This window comes from Leucoraja erinacea, chromosome 11 (genome assembly GCF_028641065.1).
Source record: "Leucoraja erinacea ecotype New England chromosome 11, Leri_hhj_1, whole genome shotgun sequence".
Classification (NCBI taxonomy): Eukaryota; Metazoa; Chordata; class Chondrichthyes; order Rajiformes; family Rajidae; genus Leucoraja; species Leucoraja erinaceus.
In genome coordinates, this window is record NC_073387.1 from 21,777,879 (window position 1) to 21,791,962 (window position 14,084).

A 14,084-nucleotide genomic window follows, 5' to 3' on the forward strand; every position below is an offset into this window, starting at 1 on the left:
TAACTCTACTCGTCGCACTGCAGCTAACACTGCAGTGATTTCCATGGGCAGATGCAGATGAAAGGCACCAAGGTGTTTCTTACTTTGGAGTGTTTTCGTAATGAGGTGCTGGCATATAGTTTAATGAAATAGTACGGGCAGCGTATACTCGACGTGTGTGTGTGGGGGGGGGGGGTGTGGCTCTCTCCTCTCTCCTCTCTCTCTCTCTCTCTCTCTCTCTCTCTCTCTCTCTCTCTCTCTCTCTCTCTCTCTCTCTCTCTCTCTCTCTCTCTCTATCTCGCTCTCTCTCTCGACTCTCTCTCTCTCTCTCTATCTATCTATCTATCTATCTATCTATCTATCTATCTCTCTCCCTCTCCATCTCTCCCTCGATAGCAGCGCGCAGCATTCTCCTCTCCCCTCTCCCCTCGCGGCGACGGAGAGATGAAGAGGGAGAGATTCACGGAAGGCCTCCAGCGTCCCGGTCCCGTGGACACCGCGTGTTCCCTCTCCAGGGACATGCAAGCACGACGTAGGCCCGGAAATGGGGCAAGCAGCCGACTTGGTGTGACCATCCACCGCCCGCTGCCTGGACCCGCGAATGGGCATCTCGGCCATGTGAACCTGATTACGACGTGGACGGGAAAAATGTGAGTAAGAATATGTAAAAATGTAAGCACTAACGCGTAGTGTTTTGAGGAAGATACAAAGCATACTTACAACACACACACATACAACACATATACATACAATATGAGACTTTTATACGTATATAGATTGGTTTATTGCTAAGCATGAAATTGATTCTTACAATAATTGTCAGTTCAATGTGCTTGTCAAAGAGAACTAGCAGAGCAGTGGAAAGGTGATGAAGATATGTGGGAATGTATTACAATAGAGCAAAAACTGTTGACTTTAAAATGTGTAGGTATTTTCAAAGAGTAATACAGCTAAAATACAATAATACAGTTGAGATAAAAGATCCACATATGCGCTTAAGTACTTGTTAGTAAGTGCGAGCATAATAAAGCTATTTCCACAACAGACAAACAAGAATAACATGGAGATTCGAAAGTATCGGTAAAACTTACCGATTCATACGTCCCTTAACAAAAATTTGCTAACAAAATGTATTCAGCGCCATTTCATGTAAAAAAAAATCAATTCATTTTCTTGCGCTGTTTTCCCTGACACTCGCCTCATTGAAAGGCAATGTTGGATGGCATGGTTTCAGAAAGAGGAAATCACTTTTCGAAGATTCAGGTGACAAACACACAGTATAACGGTAACCTTCGGTCTGACCAGAACCAATATAATCCGCATCCTCGTTTGCAACTTGACGCTGATGAAAGATCATATCCGAATTATTACGGTCCGAGCAGCAAACGCTAGTGCTGTACCTTTCTTCAATATTTCTGTCTTGTTTAAACTTCACCACCAGCAAACAAATAATAGTTATCAGAAACAGAAAAGACGTTGATCCTAAAGCGACGACTAAATACAGATTGAGATTCAAACGTTGTTTCTTCTCATTGGGCTCGATGGAGATTTCAGACGATAGCACTGTACTGTTAGGCAAGAATATGAAAATGACTGTGGCTGTACTGGAAAGGCTGGGTTGTCCATTATCCTTTACACAGAGGACAAATATTTTTGTGATCAGGTCTTGGTCTTCTAAACTTCTAGTTGCTCGGATTTCACCAGATAGAACATCCAAAGTGAACAAACTGTTGTCTGTGGGTTCCAATTGTAAATAGGAAAGCCTTGCGTTTTGACCAGAATCTGCATCAGTTGCAATTACCTTGGTGACCAAGTAGCCCGAGTGTACAGACTGGGGCACAATGTCCAGCGATGCTGAACCATTCCATATCAAAGGCGAAACAATTACTGGGGGCATTGTCATTTTGGTCCAAAATTATAACATTTACGGTAACAGTGCCGCTCAGTGATGGAGTTCCAGAATCTCGAGCTTGCACTTTGAATTGGAAATGCTTCAATTCTTCATAGTCAAAGGAAATCAGTGCGTATACGTCGCCATTCTTAGAGTTCATTGTGACAAATCGCGACTCGAAGCCCTCATCTAGAATGCTGTAAATTACGTCACCGTTTGGACCAATATCAGAATCGATTGCGGAAACAGCAAATATGGAAGATCCCGGTGTATTGTTTTCCATTAAATAAACATTATACTTTGTTTGTGTGAATCGAGGTGAGTTATCATTTATGTCAGAAACTGAAATCAAGACATTTTCCTGCGATGAAAGAGACGGTGAACCACCATCCCATGCTGATATAGAGATGTTATACACTGTGGTTATTTCACGATCCAAAACATCACTGGTAATCAAATTGTAATTATTGATAGAATATTGTTCAAGTTTAAACGGAAACTCTTTTGGAATTTGACAATAGACATGACCATTTTTCTCGGAATCTAGATCAGTTACACTGATTGATGCAACGACGGTTCCAGGTTGTGCGTTTTCAGGAACCGTACTGGAAGACGAGATGACCTGTATCTCGGGAGCATTGTCATTTACATCAGTTATGGCGATAATAACCTTTGCTTTGCCCGTCAATCGGGGTGAACCATTGTCTATTGCTTTTACATCAAGTTCATAAAAGTGCGATTCCTCAAAATTTAGCGTTCCTTCAACAGTGATCTGTCCTGTTTGCGGATCCAGTTTGAAGAGCTCACGGATCGATTGAGGAACGTGATTTGTGAAACTGTATGTGAGTGCTGCATTGCTGCCTTCATCCAAATCGGCTGCGGTGATTTTTGTCGCCAGCGTTCCTTTCGGGGCGTTCTCTGATAACGTTGCGCTGTATGTTTCATGTTCAAATTGAGGGGCGTTGTCATTCCCATCCTCTACTGTAATGATAACGCGGGCTGTGCCTGATCTGCGCGGATTCCCACCATCAATGGCGGTGAGTGTGAGCTGAAACGTCGCCTGCTGCTCACGGTCCAAGGTTTTCTCCAACAGCAGCTCTGCAGTCTTACTGCCGCCCCGTCTTGTCTGCACTTTAATACCGAAGTGGTCGTTCGGACTGATCTGGTAAGTGTTAATTGTATTTGTACCGACATCGGGATCACTCGCGCTCTCGAACGGAAACTCCGCCCCCGGCGTAATCTGTTCACTTATATTAAAATAATATTCACTCTCATGAAAACTGGGTGAATTATCGTTTATATCGAGGATTGCAACCGCGATACTATATATTTCCTTGGGATTATGGAGCGCAATTTGTAAAGACAGGGAGCACGTAAGCCTTTGCTTGCACAGCTGCTCTCTGTCGATTCTTTCGCTCACAAATAAATGACCATCATCCACATTTACCTCGAGGAACTGCTTCCTTTCATCGGAGACCAGGATAGGGCTGCGAGCCGGTAACTCCCATTCGTTTAATCTTAAATCCTGAGCGATATTCCCAACAAAGGCTCTAAGCTCCATTTCCTCGGGAATCGAGTAATGAAGCTGCGCCGAGACTATGCCCGACATGCAGACAAGGAAAGCAAAAGACGACACGCAGTTCAATACATTCGCCATTGTTCTGAGAGAAATATGCAGCAAATTACTTAATAAAAACCTGTTTTTCAATATCCTAATCTATCCTATGCCGTAACTGTATTGACGTTTACACGGAAAATGCTGAATTAATATGGCCGTGCAAGGTAAGCGCCTGTTCTGTTCGTCTCCTCCACTCTGCTCTGCGTTTTCGTGACGGAGAGGGGTCGATCTCTTGCAGCCTCTCGTTCCTCATTGGTGGACAGCGACACGAGGAGTTCCAACCAATAACTGCAGCAAATGTTCTTAAAGCGTGACTGCTTCCATGGCGTTTCACATGTACTGAACTTCATATTTATGGGTGCGCATTGAAAAATATCTAGATCCCTTTAAAAAATATCAGGTTATGGCTCACCCTTGTTGGGAAATACAGTTGCTGTAGGCAACATCCTGGAATATTTAAGACATGGTTCATTTTGCCCCTATTGAGTTTAGCTGAATATGACCGCTTATATTCCAGGTTTGTTCTTGCGCATTATAACCCTGCCTGTTCAAATGCACAATATATTTCAGTCATTTATAGAAATCATGTTAAAATCCCATTCCCCTACGTCAATTTGTTTTTTGAACTGAACACCATGATTAGCTTTGTTGATATTTGTCTATTTCTGATAATGTATTAAATCTCAATGCAGGTTTTTTTTAATACAAAGCAAAATGACAAAATGGGTATTTTGAATTCGAAATATTGGCGCTAAGTGTAGATAATTAGAAATATATGGAATTTTGTTATAATTGTGAAAACGCCATGTCTAATTAACTATACTTATTTCATTGGCCATCTTAAGTGGGCAATTTTCTGGTTTTCGAAATGCAACTAGAGGATTTGCACGGGGAATGGTGTAGAATGTTTTGCGATGTACGTATCTAATTTGGATTAACGCACAAAGGCGTGGTTGTTAAATTTTCAGCTGCTCTTTAATAGTACATGTGTGCCGAAAGCGACCCTCGAAGGCTACTAAAAAGAGTAAATAAAATTTACCTGATAGGAGAACAATCTGGCAAAATAACGTGGGAGAAATTGGAACTGGACTATTCGGCTAGAAGAAGACGTGAAATAAGCCATCAAAACGATGAAAGGTTGTTGAGCTCTTGCACAAAATGAATCAGCATGTATTGTTCCACGTTTCCGGTTTTTAAAAAAATATATATGGAAGGAGTGTAGGTAATTGGGAAAGTTGGCTGAATTATGTCATTGTTTTGCTCAGTCATAGTCATACCTCACACACACGGGCTCGTAGGCCCAACTCCTCAATGTCAACCAAGGTGTTCCCAGGTAAACTCATCATATTCCCCCGAGCCTGACCTATATCCCTTTGAATCTTTCATATCCATATATCTGTCCGGGTATCTTTTCAATGTTGTTACCTTGATCGCGTTTATTGCTTTATTCCATTCTACCCGTACACCTTTCGGATAGTTAAAATCCAGCTAAATTTCTTGATATATACGCGTGGTTTTTTAAGTATTTTTTCTCCAAAGTATTAGTTTTGTACGGTACACAAAAATGCTGGAGAAACTCAGCGGGTGCAGCAGCATCTATGGAGCGAAGGAAATAGGCAACGTTTCGGGCCGAAACCTTTCTTCAGACTCCGAAGGAAATAGGCAACGTTTCGGGCGGAAACATTTTGCCCATTGTTTGTCCGATTTTAACCCCATCCCAATTCTTACGCACATTGCAATCTTTGCAAATATAAAAACTACTTTAACATAATATTCACATTTACCTCTTTAGTCAGCCAATAATTCGTCGTGGATGTCGCCATTCTCATTAATGTACTTGTTAACGTTGAATTTCAAAATGTATCGACTTCTTGCCTTCACCAGAGTAGAAGACCTCAGATGCGCATTGGCATGGCAAACTGGGTGCACACATGTTTTTCGATCATGAGCAAGTGCTGTATTTTACCTATGGTGTGGTGGTGGTGCGATGGGTCATAGACACATATACATAGAAAATAGGTGCAGGAGTAGGCCATTCGGCCCTTCGAGCCTGCACCGCAATTCAATATGATCATGGCTGATCATCCAACTCAGTATCCTGTTCCTGCCTTCTCTCCATACCCCCTGATCCCTTTAGCCACAAGGGCCACATCTAACTCCCTCTTAAATATAGCCAATGAACTGGCCTCAACTACCTTCTGCGGGAGAGAATTCCAGAAATTCACCACTCTCTCTGTGTAAAAAAGGTTTTCCTCATCTCGGTCCTAAAAGATTTCCCCCTTATCCTTAAACTGTGACCCCTTGTTTTGGACTTCCCCAACATCGGGAACAATCTTCCTGCATCTAGCCTGTCCAACCCCTTAAGAATTGTGTACGTTTCTATAAGATCCCCCCTCAATCTTCTAAATTCTAGCGAGTACAAACCGAGTCTATCCAGTCTTTCTTCATATGAAAGTCCTGACATCCCAGGAATCATTCTGGTGAACCTTCTCTGAACTCCCTCTATGGCAAGAATGTCTTTCCTCAGATTAGGAGACCAAAACTGTACGCAATACTCCAGGTGTGGTCTCACCAAGACCCCGTACAACTGCAGTAGAGCCTCCCTGCTCCTATACTCAAATCCTTTTGCTATGAATGCTAACATACCATTCGCCTTCTTCACTGCCTGCTGCACCTGCATGCCTACTTTTAATGACTGGTGTACCATGACACCCAGGTCTCGTTGCATCTCCCCCTTTCCTAATCGGCCATCGGGTCTGTTCGGTTGTAGTTCAGTCCGCGTGATCGTCCACCAAGCTCTCTGTTTCAATTATCATTTTACCTCTGCTCCTCAGTGATGTGAAGAAAACTGACTTTTATAATATGTTTCGGTAATCAAGCCACAACAGTATAGAATAAAAATGCCGGAGAAACTCAGCGGGTGAGGCAGCGTCTATAATCGAAGGAATAGGTGACGTTTCGGGTCGAGACCCTTCTTCAGCCCAATTAACCTACACACGTCTTTGGAGTATGGGAGGAAACCGAAGATCTCGGAGAAAACCCACGCGGCTATTGGGGGATAACGTGCAAACTCCGTAGAGGAAGCAGCCCTGGTCGGGATCGAACCCTGGTATCTGGCGCAGCAAGCGCTGGAAGACAGCAACTCCACCGCTGCTCCACCGTGCCGACTTACGCTACGTCTACTTCGCTTTGGATGAATTGCACCAATTAATATGAATAAAGTGATTCCAAGATAATGAATGTAAATAAGGTGAATTAACATCTTTCGCGTTTGCGAAGTAAAATTAATAGTTATTAAACTACTTTTCTAGTAGTTTATTCAAAGACGTTTAGAGTGCATTGGCAATTTATTGCTAAAGGTAATGTACAGCACACATGTATTTACACAATACTACATCAATAGTGTGCATCCGCCTTATTTACGCATGGTGTTGCAGATGAGGATTCTAATTGGAGACATTTCAATACCGTTCGATATTTTCAGCTTTAAGTATTTTTAATAATAGTGGGACGGAACATAGCAGCCATGAGGCTATTATACAGTGATTTCCCAAATATTCTTGAATCTATGAAGGTAGCATTGAATCTGGAGCGACTAAAGATTACAAAGTGAATTTCGGAAGGTTTAGGTTTATTGGTGACAGGTGTGCCGGGATGCAGTAAAAGGGTAAGTTTGGGTGCTATCTAAACAGATATCTAATTGTATACATTAATACAATCACATTAAATCCAAGTACAATAGATAGAGCAAAGGGGAGGATACAGAGTGCATGACATAATTCAGACAAGTCTTTGATTAGTTCGCATTTTCTAGGCAGCGTGAAGTGTAGATGGAGTCAATGATAGGAAGTCTGGTCTGTGCGATGGGCTGGGATACATCTGCTACACTCTGGTATTTGTTATGGTCTTGTTTTGTGTGCTTTATTGGTGTATCTATAGCGGCTGTAAGAATAATTGGACCATGCAGAATTTCAGTAATTTCCTCTGCCAATCGAGACATCAGTGGCTGCCGCATCATTGTAGTTGATCCACGACATCGTTAATAATACAGTACATCAAGGAATTTCAAGCAGTCGACTATTTATACTTGGCAACAGTTGATGCTGTTTGGGACGTACTCCACCATGATACCTGAAGCCAATAACTAGCTCCTTCCTCTACCTGACATTGAGGGAGCGGGTGTTGTCACGATGACATGTTATTAAGTTCTCCATCTCCTTCCTATGTCTGTATTGTCATTGTTTGTGACCCGACACACCACGGTGCTGTAGATGGAGTTAAAGCTGAATTTGGCCGTACAGTTATAAGTGTATAGAGAGCAATGTGCGGGAACAGAGAACGTATCCTTGTGGGGCACCATTGTCGATCATTATTATGGATGGTATCTTGTCAAATATCCTCACTGATTGAGTCTGTTGTTCAGAAGGTCGAGGACCCTGTGGAAGAGGAGGGGGGGGGGGGGGTGCTGATTTCTGTGCCTGGCAGTTTTGGGATGAGTTTGGATGGGACTAAAGTGTTGAAAGTGGGTCTAGAATGACTGGGGTTAATGTGTCTCATTACAATTATCTTGACGCACTTCAATTATTGCTGTCAGAGGCATGGACGTTCGTTATATATGCACATGATCTAACTTTATCTTTAGCGCTGGGGTTACAGTGGTCTCACTATAGCAGACCTACCAACCCTCACAGTCCCTCAGATCCACATCAGCCTGTCTCCTCTCCATCCACAAGTCCAACCTCCGCAGTTTTGGGGACAGAGCCTTCTCCAGGGCCGCTCCCAGGCTCCGGAACCCCCTCCCCCAACTGATCCGCAATACCGTGCCCCTCACCATCTTCCAGTCCCGCCTCAAGACCCATCTCTTCTCCTCTGCCTATCCTTAGCCCCACGTCCCCCTCCCTTTTCATCTGTGCATTAATTGCCTCATATTGTGTTTTGAATTGTATTCTGTCTTTACTTTGTTTACTAGTCATGTCTCTACTATTTATTTCATTCCCCTTACATGTTTTTCCTCTACCTGCTAATTTTCTGTAAGTTGTCCTTGAGACTTGAAAGGCGCCCATAAATAAAATGTATTATTATTATTATTAGATTGGAGTAGTGAATGGATACAAATCTTTACCAGTTGATCCGCACAGGACGACAGGTACTTCACCTGCAGGAAGGCTCATATTACATCTGCGTGAGCAACCATTGCTTTTGGCACTCCGATACTTACGGGGTGGATAGTTTCCCCCCATCGACCCATTTTCCAAGAAGGCATAGTATGAACTTGAGTTAATCGGTTGGGACGCATTCGTGCCAGCGATGCCACCTCTCTTTATTTCTTAGTGCGCTGTAGCGTGCAAGCCTTACCACAACCTACCGGCTTCCAACTTGATCCGGAATTCCCTACAGACATCTTATTGGGTCTTCAAATGCGGTAGATAGATAGAATCCGTGTGAATTGAATGCTGAAGTCTTGGACATCACCTGGGAGTGGACCATGTGGTTTATCCAAAGGCTCTGTTCGGAAAACACGTGTATCGTCTTCTTTGGTACACAGTCCTCTATACACTTGCTGGTAGGCTGTGTGGCAGCAGTGACGTAATCATCTAGATTAGTAGTAGAATTCTTGAATATGGACCTGTCTTGATGTCTTATTTGCTTTCGCCATTCCCTCCCACTGTCTGCGTAAAAGACAACGTACCAGGTAACAATATTTTGCGTTTCGCCTCTCATCTTATGGCCACGCCCTCCAGCATTTAACATTTCCTCCCTACAACAAGTCTCTGACCATCCACCCCACCTTCCTTGTTCATAATTTAAATATTTATACCAAGTCTCCCCCTCAGCCTTCCACGCTCCAGAGACACAGTCTCAATGTATCCAACTTCCCCTCACAGCTAATACTCTCTGATACACGGTTCATCATGCTGAGCTTCTGTATTTCTCCAACACCTCCATCCCCTTCTGCAATTGCAGCGACAACAACTTCACACAATAATGGAAACATTTGGCCTTACTAAAGTTTAATATACTCCCGACTTTAATATGCAACACCTCGGCGAATGAAGGGCTGTATGCCGTTCGCATTCTTTGCCTTCCTATTCACATAGGTTGCAACTTTCCTTGAGCTATGGGTTTGCATCTCAAATTCATCTCTATGCTCATGCTCTTAAGCGGCCTGCCTCGCTTACTATGTGCCTTTCTCTTACCCCACTTCACACCCTCGCAGCTTAAACTCCAGGTCCCATTTCTCTGTCCACATTTCAAAATGGTATATCCTGCCGAATGTTCTCAGCATCTTGCACACTATCCACAATTTCACCATTCTTTGTATCACATTCCATGTTCCTAATGGGCTAATCTACAAGAATGAGAATAATACATAGCCACCACTCCATTCATCTTTTTTTTTCACGGCAGCATTCAATCCAATCAACCAAGTCACATGGGTTAATAAGTCTGTTTATTTATAATGTGAGTAGTTCCTATCTCTGAGATTATTCTCTAATATTTTCATTGCCCCCATTGACTAAGCAGACTATAATTTATTAGTTCGATTGTATTAATGTTCTGAATCAGAGGACCAACAGTAGCTGATTTACAATCTCCGTATGCCACGTCTGTGGCTGAAGAGGAAATAAAGATATATATATGGATGCTCCAGGTATCTCCTCTCTTGCTTCTGGCACTGACCCAGGATATATCTCATTGGGCTCTGGGAACGTACTTACCTTTAATGTCATTGAAGAGATCCAATACTTCTTCCTTTATGATATAAACTTGCCATTGCATAACAGCATATCAGCCCCTGCTTTCGCTTCCCTCCACGTCCTTCTGCTTGGTGATTACGGGTGTGAAATGTTTGTTCAATACCTGGCCCATTTCCCCTGTCTCCAAGCAAAATGTTACTCATCGGTCTTTGACTAGTCCCACCTGCTCCAATTTTATCCTGTCGTTTTAATGTATAGTGAAAATGCCTTGGGATTACCTATTTGTACACGCTAGGGAAATTTAGTGGGCCTTTTTGGCCCACCTGATTCTTTGCTGGGGTTGCCTCCTGCTTACTTTGTATTCTTCAAAGTCCCTGTCCAACTTCAGCTTCGTAACATACATATGTTCCCTGAAGGAGCAACTTCCCCAGGGCAATTTTGTTGGATCGTCGTTTTCAGAAACAGAAAATACAAACTCGTGTCAATTTTTCTTATTTAATGGAAAACAAATTACGTGCCTAATATGCTTTTTTTCCAAGTACAAACGAAGATTCAGGTATAATATATCTTCCACATAATCAGTGTAATTTCTACGCGGGTAACCTTGGAATAACCTGGGACAATATACACTATATACTCTATTCCAACCAAAGATATTTATTTTAAATACATTAATTTGCATGGTATATATTATTGAAACTATTTTAATTCCTTGTGGAATAATCCTTGTTGATCGCACAATATCTTACAGTCCATGACACATAAATACTGGTCAAGGCCTAATATTATAGTTCGTGGTTGCTTGCAAATGTAATATAAATTCGATTAATTTCAATATATCAGTGGTGGGGGTGAACGAAAGACACACTCATGCTGTGCAGACCAGCAAGCCAGAAATGAAAAACAGAAGAAAATAGGTTAATACAACCTGCATGGTTTTTTTTAGCAGTCACACAATATTGCACCGAAATACAATGTTTGTCCATTCAAGATGAGAACCTAACGAACGGATAGTTAGTTCAAAATGTGTATTTTTTTAAATCGTAAATATTCGCAACGTCAGTTATCGGCATGACACTCCTTTAAATGCCATACGAGTTATTTCACTGCGCCGTTATTCGGAACGTCCGAATCATTGAAAGGTAAGGTATCATGACAAGGTTTAAGAAACAAAAAATCACTCTTCGATGACTCTGGAGATAAGCAGACGGTATAATTATAGCCATCGTTTTGACGAACATCCGAATAATTGAAATAATTATGTGTTGTAGGTACACTTAAGGCAGCAGGTCTTTCTGAACCATGTTTAAGCTTCAACACCACCAGGAAAATTATGATGACAAGAAACACAAAGGAAGTTGACCCTAAAGCGATGATTAAGTAGTGATTCACTGGTGAAAATTGGGTGGAACTCCTGTCGTTATCTGTTCGTTTGAAAGTGTTTTCAGTGACATTGGATAAAATTGAAAATGTAACTGTGACCGTACTGGAGAGGATCGGCTCACCATTGTCTTTTACGCAGATGAGCAGTCTATCCGAACTTACGTCTTCCTTTCTTAAACTTCGCGTTGCTCTTATTTCTCCAGAGAGAAGATCCAACGTAAACAGAGTGGGGTCACTGGCTTCCAAAATTTGATAACGCAGACGAGAGTTCTGACCGGAATCCGCGTCTGTCGCGATTACTTTTGTGATCACATATTCTGGAAATGTTAACTGTGGGTCTATCTCCACAGATGCAGTGCTGTTCCATGTTAAAGGTGAAATGATAACGGGAGCGTTATCATTTTGGTCCAAGATAATAATATTCACGATAACTGCGGAACTTAGTGGAGGAGATCCAGCATCCTGGGCTTGAAGTTTGATCTGGAAATGCTTCCATTCTTCATAGTCAAAGGAGTACAGTGCGTAAATAATGCCACTTCTTGAGTTAATAGTAACATACGGAGATGCGGAAATCCCTTGCACGTGATTCTCAATAATAGAGTAGGAGACTTCCCCGTTCTGATTTAAGTCTGGATCTGAAGCCGTTACAGCAAATATGGAAGCGCCCGGTGTATTGTTCTCCGCTACGTACGCACTATAGGCAGGTTGGGTAAAACTTGGGATGTTATCATTTATATCAGATATGGAAACAAAAACAGTTTTATTTGTGGAAAGTGGAGGAGAGCCGCCATCCCAGGCTGAAATAGTGATGTTGTATATCGGGACAATTTCGCGATTCAAAACACCATTCGTGACTAATTTGTAATTTGTCCTCGAAGTCTTAACCAATTTAAATGGAAGATGCTCTGGAACCTGACATTGAACCTCCCCATATTCGCCAGAATCTAAATCTGTTACGCTAATCATTGATGTCACTGTACCGACAGGGGCATCTTCATGCACTGCGCCAGTCATCACAGTCACCTCAATTGTGGGAACGTTATCATTCGTATCTAGTAATTCGACTATAACTTTGGCATTTCCAGTCATGCCCGCTGAACCATTGTCTACAACTTGTACATCAAGTTCGTACATCTTTGTTTCTTCATAATCGAATGCACCGTGAACTCTAATCTCCCCAGTTATCTGGTCTAATTTAAACAACTCGCGTATATTTTGGGGCACATAACTTGTGAAAGAATATGTTAGCTCTGCGTTCACCCCTTCATCCAAATCAACAGCGTTAATTCTGGTTAATAATGTGCCTACTGCGACGTTTTCAACTACGTGCACTCGATAAACGTCACGGTCAAAAATGGGCGCATTATCATTGACGTCTGCCACAGCAATGTTTATTTGAGTTGTACCAGATCTTTGAGGGATGCCACCATCAATTGCGGTCAGTATCAAATGATAGGTCGATTGTTGCTCACGATCTAAGCTTTTCTCTAATACCAGCAGGGCATCTTTGCTCCCATCTGTTCTCGTCTGCATCTTGAGACCGAAGTGTTCATTTGAACTAACACGGTAGATGCTGATTGTGTTTGTGCCCACGTCAGGGTCGTACGCGCTCTCGAGGGGAAAGCGCGCTCCTGTCGCAACCAATTCATTCATCTGCAAGGAAAATTCTGCTTTCGGAAATACGGGTGAATTGTCATTTATATCTAGGATCTCCACTGCAATCTGATGCATTTCAAAAGGACCGTCGAGGATTATCTGGTAATTCAGGATACAGACAAAGCTTTGCTTACATATTTCTTCCCTATCAATTCTTTCATTCACAAATAAAATGCCATTCTTCTGATTTACCTCCATATATTTCTTGCTTCCTTCACAGACAAGCCGAAACATTCGTGGCGATAATTCCCAAACGTTCAGTTTCAAATCCTCGGCGATATTTCCCACAGTTGTTCCTGGCGCCTGCTCCTCGGGAATCGAATAGTCAATTTGCCCCGAAACCGGGCCCAATGCAAAAAGAAGGAAGAAATTGCAAATTGCTAGCGCCATTGTTCTCAGCAGAATTCACTGTCAGGCGTCCAAGAATATTAACCAAACGTTATTATCAACATCGCCTGCACTAGCACTATTCGTCGTATTTTTACCTAAGTATTGAACTGCGAAAAGCAAAGATCAAACCGGAGTTGCTTTGCTACACACGGCCGTTCAACACAAACCCAGACGCCGTCTGTCTCTTCGCTTCTGTTTTCCGTTCCACTGAAGGGGCGGGTGGATCTCTGGCAACACATCGGCTGCTTATTGGTAGACAGCGACACGATGAGCCTCAACCAATAATTGCAGCAGCCGCTCTTAAAGCGAGACTGCTCCCACATCTTTAGGCGCAGATATAAATATTTGTGGACAACTGAAAATCCAATCTACAGCGCGTGTGGAACAATAGTTATTTTCCTGTCCTAATTATAAAATCAGGGTAACATACTGTTAAAATAACCATTCAGATATCACTCGCAATAATTCA

The 14,084-nt window shown here is 42.4% G+C and overlaps 2 protein-coding genes across 2 annotated transcripts; both read right to left on the reverse strand.

Moving 5' to 3' along the window:
• Nucleotides 1-593: 593 nt before the first annotated feature.
• On the reverse strand, nt 594-3,704 carry LOC129701523 (protocadherin-10-like). Its single transcript, XM_055642772.1, is given in 2 exon segments — nt 594-1,864; nt 1,866-3,704. Coding segments are annotated over 2 exon segments (2,382 nt in total). The 5' UTR covers nt 3,528-3,704; the 3' UTR covers nt 594-1,144.
• A 6,847-nt stretch (nt 3,705-10,551) lies between these two features.
• LOC129701524 (protocadherin alpha-C2-like) lies at nt 10,552-13,816 on the reverse strand. Its single transcript, XM_055642773.1, has one exon. It carries the CDS (start codon nt 13,613-13,615, stop codon nt 11,285-11,287), a length of 2,331 nt encoding a protein of 776 aa, XP_055498748.1. The 5' UTR covers nt 13,616-13,816; the 3' UTR covers nt 10,552-11,284.
• Between the last annotated feature and the right edge of the window lie 268 nt (nt 13,817-14,084).